The sequence below is a fragment of the Chroicocephalus ridibundus genome, chromosome Z, assembly GCF_963924245.1.
Source record: "Chroicocephalus ridibundus chromosome Z, bChrRid1.1, whole genome shotgun sequence".
Classification (NCBI taxonomy): Eukaryota; Metazoa; Chordata; class Aves; order Charadriiformes; family Laridae; genus Chroicocephalus; species Chroicocephalus ridibundus.
In genome coordinates, this window is record NC_086316.1 from 65,928,876 (window position 1) to 65,939,923 (window position 11,048).

General features: G+C 43.6%; 1 protein-coding gene across 1 annotated transcript; it reads left to right on the forward strand.

Moving 5' to 3' along the window:
• Positions 1–1,958: 1,958 nt before the first annotated feature.
• On the forward strand, positions 1,959–8,038 carry PLK2 (polo like kinase 2). The gene is made up of 14 exons (XM_063320809.1): positions 1,959–2,266; positions 2,671–2,778; positions 2,946–3,062; positions 3,256–3,385; positions 3,663–3,750; positions 4,154–4,249; positions 4,474–4,672; positions 4,765–4,909; positions 5,331–5,434; positions 6,076–6,199; positions 6,468–6,708; positions 6,805–6,934; positions 7,023–7,133; positions 7,253–8,038. Exons 1-14 carry the CDS (start codon positions 2,039–2,041, stop codon positions 7,442–7,444), a joined length of 2,013 nt encoding a protein of 670 aa, XP_063176879.1. The 5' UTR covers positions 1,959–2,038; the 3' UTR covers positions 7,445–8,038.
• The last annotated feature ends 3,010 nt before the right edge of the window (positions 8,039–11,048 follow it).

Genomic DNA, 11,048 nt, shown 5'->3' on the forward strand with positions numbered 1-11,048 from the left:
TTCCTGCAACAGCTTATCCTTTGTAAAACTTTGCAATGAATACTACGGTAAACTTGGCACCTTGAGATAAGCGTTAGGTAAATGCTACCTGTGCCGAAGTGGGAGAAGTAATCTCAGAGCGACTGAACAGGCTGCATGGAGCAGCCCGGCAGCCTCATGGCCTTTTGTAACTCAGCAGGAGCACAGCTTAAAGACTTTGCTTCGCCAAAGCGTCTGAGAATAAACAGTCCTAGTCTTGCTTAGCAGAACACTTTGCATATTCAGCTTTAACGACGTGCTTGCGTCCTCTTAAAGTCAAGTTTAACAATCTCCCCTAAACCTTTACCAGACAAAGCCTGTTTTTCTTAAATTTACAGTTTACCGTGTGTAGTACCACTTCTTTCCAGCGGAGGGAAAACGTGTACCTTTATCCAGCCATTTTTCCCCTTTCCCCTTACGCCTTTCAGGACAGCAGACCAAAGCACCTCAACTGACAGAAAATCACGTTCACATTAAGTAACTTATTTTGCAATAACGGATACTATTTTGGAGAAAGTTTAATTGTGTGAGGGAAACAATATTTGCCTGGGAAGGCAATGCTTGTAAGGCTAGGGTGTGAGTGCGCACAGGTCTGAGTACGGTCTGCGTACCCCAGTTTTTCCCTCTCATTTTTACCTCTATCCCTATGGTTAATCACTCGTAATACTAATGTGACTTGACTAGACTTTGCAGAGTGAGGTAGGAAGTAGGACACCTGTGTGCAGGAGCGTGTCTCCAGCAAAAAACTATGGATGGGGAGAAGTTAGAGTGTAATCAATCCAATATAATTGACACTTGAGCACTGGTATCTTCATAATGTGATACCTACGTAGGGAAACTTGAAAATTCTTGCTCTGCACTTTTGCTGTTTTGGGGGGAGGTTCTCATGAAGCATGCGTCCTCATGTTGACACTGTAACATAAGTATATTTTGATGTTATTTTAAGATCTGAAATGAGGGGTGTTTCACACTGAAATGATTTATACAGTTACATGCTCTGAGAGTCATTTGTATTAAATCAACTAGACTTTGATTTTTATCAGCAATGAAAGTGGGCAGAAGTATTCTTAGTGTGTGCCAACATGCAAGTAATACTTCAGAAATGTGTAAAAACCTAAGGAAGTCATGAACTTTGGCATTTTTGCATTTTCAGAATGGGAGAAACACAAAACTGTTTGACATTTCAAAACTTTTCTCCCATATACACACTTCACGCTCCAACAATCATCTGTACTCAAACCTCTAGATCCGAGGTCCTGGACTACAATAGCCTTCAGGGGTCTTCAAAATTAATTTGTGTGCATTTGGGATGTTTTAAGGAAATGTTTCTGCTTGTGAAAGGAAGACTTCAGAGCTGTCACCAGGCAGCTCTGAGGAGTGTCCCGCCAGGGACTAAGTGTGGGTGCTCCATGCAGAAGGAGGGAGGGGGTAGACCCTTGGCACTGGGGCACACACCCCAATGACTTGCACTGTCCGAGCATGGCCACGGGCCCCAGCTTCATACTGAGATAAGAGAAAAACCTGTCTCTCCGCTGTGGCGGAGTTGCTTAGGCAGAGATGGGAGAAACTCCTTCCCTCCCCCATATGCAGCGACAGAGACTTGTCAGGGGGCTGCTGGCACAGGCCACAGCACCGACCGTCTGTCTCAAACCCCTGCTGCCCCACACAAGTCAGGAGAAGTCACCCTTGTGCCCAGGGTCCCCTCGTCGCCTTCCCTCCCGGAGGGATGTACCTCTATCCCGCCGAGCCGCTCGGGCCCACGGCCGGCCACGGCAGGGCAGGGCAGGGCGGCCGGGCGCGGCCCCGCCCCCCTCGGGCCGCCCCGGGGCCGGGCCAAGCCGGGCGGGCGGAGCGGTCCCCGGCAGGGGCCGTCCCGCCGCGGCGGGGGCGGAGCCGCCGCCCGCAATATAAGCGACGGTCCGGGGCGCTGCTGGGCGTCTGGAGCGCGTCGTGAGCTGAGAAGGGGGTCGAGGGGTCGAGGCAAGGCCGGCGGGCAGGACGGAGCCGGCGAGGAACGGGGATGGAGCTGCTGCGGACCATCGCCTACCCGCCGGGCGGCGGCGGCGGCGGCGGTGCCGCCGCCAAGGGCTGCGAGGCGGCGGTGGGCAGAGCGGCCGGCGGCGAGTCGCGGAGAAAGAAGGCGGAGGAGCAGCCGCACCAGCACGCCCACCCCGCCGCCGAGGTCTCCCGGATTATAACCGACCCCACGACGGGGAAGCGATACTGCCGCGGCAAGGTGCTGGGAAAGGTAATGGCCGCGGCGGGCACCCGGCCCTCCCGGGCGGCGGAGCGGGCGGCGGGGGACGCTGGGCTGCGCCGGGACGCCGGACCCCGGCCCTCACGGAGGTCCCAGCGGGTCTGTGGGTCCGAGCACCCTTCCCGTCCCCGGTTCATCGCTGCCCCTTGTTACAAGCGGAATCGTGCCTGCAGCTGGGGCGAGCCTGCAGGAGCGACTTCGGTGTCGCATTTGGGGCGGGGGGAGCCGCAGGGCCGACCTGCAGATGGGGGATGAACCCGAGACCTGTCTTTTACTAAATTACCCGGTGCGAAGGAAGTTGCGCGCCTTGACTAATACGTGAGCTGGTGAATGACTAAGTGTGGGACTTCTTTCATACCTTCTGTAATTGCCTTTTTTCTCGTGTGCCTCTCTAGGGTGGATTCGCCAAATGTTATGAGATGACGGATTTGACAACAAATAAAGTTTATGCTGCAAAAATCATTCCTCACAGCAGAGTAGCAAAACCTCATCAAAGGGAAAAGGTGTGTGTGCATGAATGACTTTTTTTTTCTTCTTCTGAAACTCTCTTTGTGTGCCGGATTGCCCAGCCCTTTTCCTGAAACGGCTCTGATATGAGCTGTCTGCTCAACCTTGTGGATGCAAGGCTAACAACGCTGTCTTTCCCCCCCTCCCTGCCTTGTCTCTTCAGATTGATAAAGAGATTGAGCTGCACAGCATGCTTAATCATAGACACGTTGTGCAGTTTTACCACTACTTTGAAGACAGAGAGAATATTTACATTCTTCTGGAGTACTGCAGTAGAAGGGTGAGCATCAACTAGGAGAAATTCAGTATTTACTTACCTGGAATCTGCAACTAATTTAAATGTGTGATGTGTAAAAGGTATCTTTTGTGGCTTCTTTAGTTGTCATTTTCGCATGCATTGATTTAGTTTTGCTTAAGGTGAATCTTGTGTGGGAATGTCCTGTGACACTTCTGTATTTGTTTTCTCTCTGCAGTCAATGGCTCACATCTTAAAAGCGAGGAAGGTATTGACAGAACCAGAAGTACGATACTACCTCAGGCAAATTGTGGCAGGGCTAAAGTATCTTCACGAACAGGAAATCTTGCACAGGGATCTTAAACTAGGTAAGGTCTGCTCCTTGCTGACTTCAAAACACACTCCAGCCCTGTCAGCATTGTACCACTTTACACTTGTATGGCGATAGCTTAATTAATAGAATTGGCTCAGTCTGTCTTTACAGTGGAAACTTGGAGTGCTTAAGGCATGACATTAAGCATTCCTACTTAAAAAAAAAAAATATCTTGGCTAGCTGCTGGCTTTGAACAACATATGACTCAGCACCTGTGGCAAATGCATTCCTACCTTGCAAGAAAAGGGCTAACTGGAATTTCTGTCTGCTAGGTAACTTCTTCATTAATGAGAACATGGAACTAAAACTGGGTGACTTTGGCTTGGCAGCTAGGCTGGAACCACTGGAGCACAGGAGGAGGTAGGAGCCCGAAAAAATGCAAAGTCTAGTAGTAACTGAAACCAAATCCATTTAGAAATGAAAAATCCTGTTCCATAGTAAAAGCTAATTGCTTCTGGGATCAAGGCTTGCCCTTCTAGAAAGCAGGCTGCTGTGCTTTGACTTCTGCTTTCCTCTGAGCATTTGAGTAATAACAAACGCCAGAGGCAGGGTACCTGACTGACGAATAGTGCGGGTAGTCTGCTGTTCCTCTACCACGTAGATGTGTTTCATCACATCTTCAATATTAACATTCATACAGCTCCTCTTTAGGAGTCTCTAAGCTCTTGTCCAAACTTGAGAAGAAAACCAGCCCTATGAAAAAAGCTTCCCTCCTCTTTCTATCTGAAATACTAACAGGCTCTGTGGCCTCTTTGATTTGCAGAACAATATGTGGCACACCAAATTACCTCTCTCCAGAAGTCCTCAACAAACAAGGGCATGGCTGTGAATCTGACATCTGGGCCTTAGGCTGTGTAATGTAAGTACTTCAGTGCCTTTGAAATGAAATATTTCTATCATTGGCTTAGGCTTTTAAGAGTTCAAAGGGGATGCAGTACTACAACAGTTTGCCACCCTTTATACGTGTCTAGCCCAAGTGCAGAAATGCCCCTTTGTGTTGGGAGACAGACAAAGCCTTTTCAGTAGTTGCAGAAAAGTATTATGGGTGTGTAAAATAAATAAAATTGGTTTCCTTTTAAACAGGTATACAATGCTGTTGGGAAGACCCCCATTTGAGACCACAAATCTTAAAGAAACGTACAGATGCATAAGGGAAGCAAGATACAGCCTGCCTTCATCTCTCTTGGCACCTGCGAAACACTTAATAGCTAGCATGTTGTCAAAAAATCCTGAAGATCGGCCCAGTTTAGATGAAATAATTAGACATGAATTTTTCTTACAGGTTTGTATTGTCTAGTGTTGTGGCTGAAAAATATCCACCTTAGAAATGCACTCTGTGGTCTAATAATTGTTTTTTGAATCTCACTTCCACAGGGCTTTACACCTGATAGACTTTCTGCTATCTGTTGTCACACCGTTCCTGATTTCCATTTGTCAAGTCCTGCTAAGAATTTCTTCAAGAAAGCAGCTGCTGCTCTCTTTGGTAAAAAGGATAAAGCCAGATGCTTTGACGCACATAGTAAGTTTCAAGCATAGGTACAATCCACTTATCTCTTACGCTATCAATGTCATACTAGTAATGTATAGCTATGAGATTGCAATGGAGCACTTGTACTTATGTCTCCTCCCTGGGTTAGTCTTGACCTCTTTATCAATAAGTAAAGATGGTAGCCTGCAATTTATGCCAACTTACATAAGTAAATGCTGCTTATGGCATACTGAAAATCTATATTGGGCATCTGTTAATATGTAGTGTCTGTTAAAGTTTAGTCTCTTAGTGATCTGTGTATAATGGTACTGCAGTTCTGGGAAACAGTGGCAGGTTTAGAAGGTACTGGAGGGAGACAATGCACTTTCTGCAGCTAACTTAGTAGGCTTTCTGTAATTGAACAGTACTTCCAGATGCAGCATTAAGTATTTATTTTTTTTCTGTATTACAGTTACAGACAGACTAGCTAAAGAAGACGAAGAAATCTACAAGCTCAGGCATGATTTGAAGAAGACATCGATAACCCAGCAGCCTCACAAACACAGAACAGATGAGGTAAATGCAAGTGCCATTCAATTCAAATCCAGTAACAGTTGGGTGGAGTAGCTATAATTAAATTATATTTGACTTGGATATCAGAGCTGGGGCTGTACACAGCATAATCAAGCTTAAATGATTAGCAGGAGTTGTTTTAAGAGGGCTTAGCCAAGCTTCACCAAAGTATGTTAGCCTTTGTAGGCAGACTATCAATTTTAGCTTTTGAGTAATTATAGTATCTGCCTAGAGTCCATTGTCACCTGTGTGGTAATTTGTCTGCCAGGTGCTCTTTCCCAGTATTCCACATACAGGGATTCTGTTCATGATTAACTAGGACTTCTTAAAGAATACATTGCTGAGATCTAACTCTTACCATTTAGTGTTCAGACCTGCATGCAGCTGTTCTCTTGCTAGGGTAGGAGAGCAGAGTACTGATTAATAGTGTGTAAGATGCAAACTGAAGATCTAAAGAAATGGAAAGACCTGGTGTGCTGCTTTAAGCTCAGTCTAACAGCAGCTCTTTGTACTTGCTGGAAACATTTAATACCAGTTCCCCTAGAATTTCTTATTTGTTGAGAGACAGGAGAGCCATGCAAAACTTGTGTATAAGCCTTGGCTTGTGTTATGTTTGATGTTTACATGTCTGACATCTCTTCTAGGAAATTCAGCCTCTAATCACAACAGTAGTGAAGCCGGGAGCGGTACCAGAAACTAAGCAGATTGGAGACTCTATTCGTATGATAGTCAGGGGAACTTTGGGAAGCTGCAGCAGTAGTAGTGAATGTAAGTGCAGCAAAATGTAATCTCTAATTCTAAATCCCACCTTTAGTTTGTTCACGTGTTGGACTCAGAAGCTTGAAATGAACAACTGCTTTCCTTCCCACCCCTATTTTTGATTCTTTAAATTTTACAGCTAATATTTTGGAAGAATTAAAACTGGAAAGCCATAAAGACTAAACTTCTTAAAACTGCAGTCTAGATAACTGAAACATTTAGAATGAAGACCTGCTGTCTGTGTGCTCTTGTCAGTCTAATAATGCTTCTCTTTCAGGCCTTGAAGACAGTACCATGGGGAGTGTTGCTGATACAGTTGCAAGGGTATTGCGAGGATGCCTGGAGAACATGCCAGAAGCAGACAGCATTCCCAAAGAACAGCTGACAGCATCCTTCCAGTGGGTTACAAAATGGGTGGACTACTCCAACAAGTATGGCTTTGGATACCAGCTGTCAGATCACACTGTTGGTGTCCTTTTCAACAATGGGGCGCATATGAGCCTTCTGCCAGACAAAAAGTAAGCATAACTACAAAACTGAGAACTCACTAAGGCGGTTTAAACATGAAATGCTTTTATCTCATCTCTAACCTCCTTACTTTTTCTCCTCTACAGGACAGTCCACTACTATGCTGAGCTAGGCCAGTGCTCTGTCTTCTCAGCCACAGAGGCTCCTGAACAGTTCATTAGCCAAGTAACTGTACTGAAGTATTTCTCTCACTACATGGAAGAGAACCTCATGGATGTAAGTTCAGCTTCTTTTGGATCTTCAGCTGCAAAAATGCACAGAATGTGAACTGAGTGCTTAATGTAATGTCTGTTCCCTTTCCTAGGGAGGAGACTTGCCCAGCCTAACAGATGTACGTAGGCCTAGGCTTTACCTCTTGCAGTGGCTTAAATCTGATAAAGCATTAATGATGCTCTTCAATGATGGCACGTTTCAAGTAAGTTTGGTAGCATCACCAGAGACAATGTTTCTAAAATACTTTATGTAGTTTTATGGCAGTAAGTGCCAGAAACCGAGAGGAGAAAGTATACAAACAGGAACTTTTCTCTTTTACAGGTGAACTTCTATCATGATCACACAAAAATCATCATTTGCAATCAGAATGAGGAGTATCTCCTTACCTACATCAATGAAGAGAGGATATCCACAGCGTTTCGTCTGACAACTCTTCTGGTTTCTGGATGCTCATTGGAACTAAAACACAGAATGGAATATGCTCTGAACATGCTGCTGCAGCGATGTAACTGAAGGAACTGACTCCGTTAAACCAAACGGATGTTCTTGTTCACTGTGAAATCTACAGTGGAGATGGTGGAGCACCTAGTATGTTGGTGATGGATGTGTGGTGGTACGAAAAATTTACTGTCCTAGTGTGCTGGGCACGCATCTATTGGACAGAAGCCTAAACCTACTGTTGGACTAAAATAGTGTGACAGGGAGTTTTTTGGACCATAGCTTTCCTTGCTTGATGTGTGTGTTAAAGATATTTTTGACTTGAACTGAGCAGAGTGTGACTGCTTGCTCTGTAAGACAGCATTTCTGATGGAGTTAAACTGTGAATATGCATCTGAAAGGGGAGGGAAGGGAGAGCTCCATTGTTGGGGATAGCTGTAGTAGGCAGCTTCTGGCTGCTTAACTGTGAACTATGGCCATACTCTTTTTTTTTTTTTCTTTATTTTTCAAAAATACCCACACTTGTGGCTGGCAAAGTGCATTCCTTGTTAATATGTTTTTGTATTTATTGCAGCCTAAAGTGAAGTATTTATTACACAACTTTTTTTTTTTTGGACCTTGGCATTTTAAATATAAATCTGTTGGCAATAAAGAGAATGGGAATCTGCAGCATTGTTCTCCATTGTTTTTACAAGACAACTTAACATGCTTTGCTTTGCATTGCCAAAAATCTTGCATGTCTGCTTTCCTTGTGCCATTTTAAAAAAGTCTGGTCCAGGTCAGGATATGAATGTAAGGCCCTAGCACTTAGTAGTTTGCCTGTGTCTAGGCACACTCATAGTATCCTGACACTTCAATGGTAGAATGAATTGTCCATACCTATCACTGCCCCTCTGTTGTGCATATCTTTCTGCCCTTGGTTAAATGGTGACCCCAGCAAAGTAAAATCAAAACACAAGATGAAAGGCCAATTTACTATCAACTTTGGCCTCACTTTATGGAGTTGATAATGTTAGACAACCACAAGTATTATTAGACCAGATACCATTTATGGTATGCCTTAAATTCTCTGTAAAGCAGCTCAAAACAGCTAAGGAAGCATAGAGATGGCCTGCTGCTTCGTGCAATCCAATTGCTAGTAAGCATAGACTTATTAGAGCAATTTTTATCCCAAACTGAAGGCAATGCTATTTGTTAAACTATGCAAATAGGTGGGATTTTTTGAGGACTCATGACTTGGTGCAGGGGGGGAATGTCTACTTGTGGGCTGGGCTTATTTCTCTCTAGCTATTGCATAGCACCTGTACTTGCATAAACACATAGCAGTTTTCAAGCCAGTATTCTGATGCAGCAGCAAGCAGTAGTTAATTGCTTATTTGGATTAATCTTTGTATAACTGAATGAGGCCTGTTCTGAAAGACAGACCTCTATTGCCATCAGTGTTTCAAAGCAGCTGAATGCAAGGAGCAGGCAGCCAGTCTAATGAAGTGCACACTAAACAAGGTAGAGATGTGAACCCAAAATAGTGAGGAGGTGTCACTGGTTTGCTCCATCTTGCAGCAAGTGTGTATAAATGTGATTGTTTTCCTTGTATTGAATGCCATGCATTAGGTAATATTTATTTACTTCTCAAGTCTAGACAGGAAGACCTAATTGAGTTCTCCAGATGGATTCATTAATGTAACTCTAGGCAGTTCAGTGAAGTTAAATATATATAATTTCTATAGTGAGCAGCTTCCCAGCTGTCTGCTTTCTTGAAGGGATAATGGTTGATTTTATTCTTGGGAGGCCATGACTTACCTAATTCTGCTGCAAGCATACAGCCACTGTTGAGCCCTTTTCCTTTACAAAGCAAGATCTCCCTTTTTGTTTATGACACCAGTAAGCATGCAGTTTCAGTGTATTTGAAAAACAAAAATTACTTGAGCTATAGTACTTCTTCAAATGGAAAAACAGTTCCATTTTTGACTGTATGTGTGCTTGAGAAAGTATGAACCTTTACTTCAGCTGCTATAATTTCTTTGAGAATCAAAATCATCTTTCTATGGCTGAAATTCAGGCTGGTGTCAGCAAATAAACTGACTTCAAGTGTGGGATGTTTAAAAGTCAATGTAAAGGCTCCAAATCCTATTGTAGGAGGCTAGTTGGTTGTGGAGAGTTGCAATGCACCTCACTTAAATACAGTTAAGTGAATCAGTTATTTGTATGCAACGTGTATATGTGGTACCAGAGTGCTTGGCGTTTTTTAAATCCTTCTGTATCTTTCTGGTAAGTGCTCTGTATTCTTGCCTCACTTTTGATTTTCATATTGCAAAATAACAGAGGTGTTTAGATCAGGTTAAGGAGAAATACCCATTTAAAAGTACACTACCTTTGCCCCAGCCCCTCAGCCCAAGGAAGGAAAGCTGCTTTAAATTTGTAATATAAGAACTTGCAACAGGAGCAAAGGTTCTGAAATTCTTTCCCAGGGTGGATCCTGTCTTAAATAAGACACTGTAGTTCACAAATTGACCTTCTTTACCCCATCATGTAACATCCCTGTTGTAATTCCACATATAGGAAGCTTAATATTAGAAAAGTACTTGTCCACTCCTCTTTATAAAAAATGTCTTACCTTCTCTTGAAAGTAAATTATATGGTCTGATTTTATGCTTGTCAGGCAGTAATCCTAATCTTTTATATTGAAAACAAGAGCAAGCACAGTGTAAGGGTTTAGCTTGGGAACATACATACTTGAATGAAAACATAGGGATTAAAGGATTAGGTGAAAGTTGGCCCATAGGTTTCACACGTATTAGTAGTGGACACAGGAATTAACATTGCCAAGAAAAAAAATATCTCTTGTACTCTTATCAAAACATCTTTATCAAATGTTAAAATATATTTTTGCAAATATACATATATATGTATACATTTGTACAGCACAGTGCACTAACTTGCCAGTAGCAAACAAGCTAAGGAAACGATTCAAATAGGTCATGCTTCAGTGTCAACCTAATGTATTACCCACTGATGCCACTCATCACTCAAGTGTTCTAGGGCATTCTGTAATCCATTTAAGGTGTTCCGAAATTATTCCATTTCATTAAATCACTTCATACACTGTATATGACAAAAAAAAAAAAGATAATTTGGGTTATATGCTGGTCTGCAATATTGATCAAACTTTCTGACATTTTCCAGGTTACTTAGGAAACTAGAAGAAGTTTCAGTCATTTTAAAGCTATTTCATTATTTCTGAAAATAGGTTGTAGAATGATCCTTCAGCTGCCCATCAGTAACTGTGAATTTCCTGCCTGGTTAGATGGATTCTAAATGTAAATGTAAACTTCTTCAAGTACAACAGCAGTGAAAGCAAGACTAGGGAAAACGTGGGCCTGCTGCTGAATGAGGTAGGTGCCCTGGTGACAGAGGATGCTGGGAAGGCAGAGTTACTGAATGCCTCCTTTGCCTCAGTCTTTACTGCAAAGGCCAGCCCTCAGGAACACCAGGTCCTGGAGGTTGGAGAAAGTGCCAGGAATAAGGAAGACCCTCCCTCAATCGAGGAAGATAGGGTTAGAGATCATTTAAGCAAACCTGATACCCACAAATCCATGGGCCCTGATGGGATGCACCTGTGAGTACTGCAGGAGCTGGCAGATGTTATTGCAAAGCTGCTCTCCATGCCTGAGGACTGGAG

Coding starts and splice junctions, on each gene's coding strand:
- PLK2 (XM_063320809.1), top strand. CDS start 2,039: ATGGAGCTGCTGCGGACCATCGCCTACCCGCCGGGCGGCGGCGGCGGC. Junction 2,779..2,945: donor AACCTCATCAAAGGGAAAAG/GTGTGTGTGCAT, acceptor TTGTCTCTTCAG/ATTGATAAAGAGATTGAGCT. Junction 3,751..4,153: donor CCACTGGAGCACAGGAGGAG/GTAGGAGCCCGA, acceptor TTTGATTTGCAG/AACAATATGTGGCACACCAA.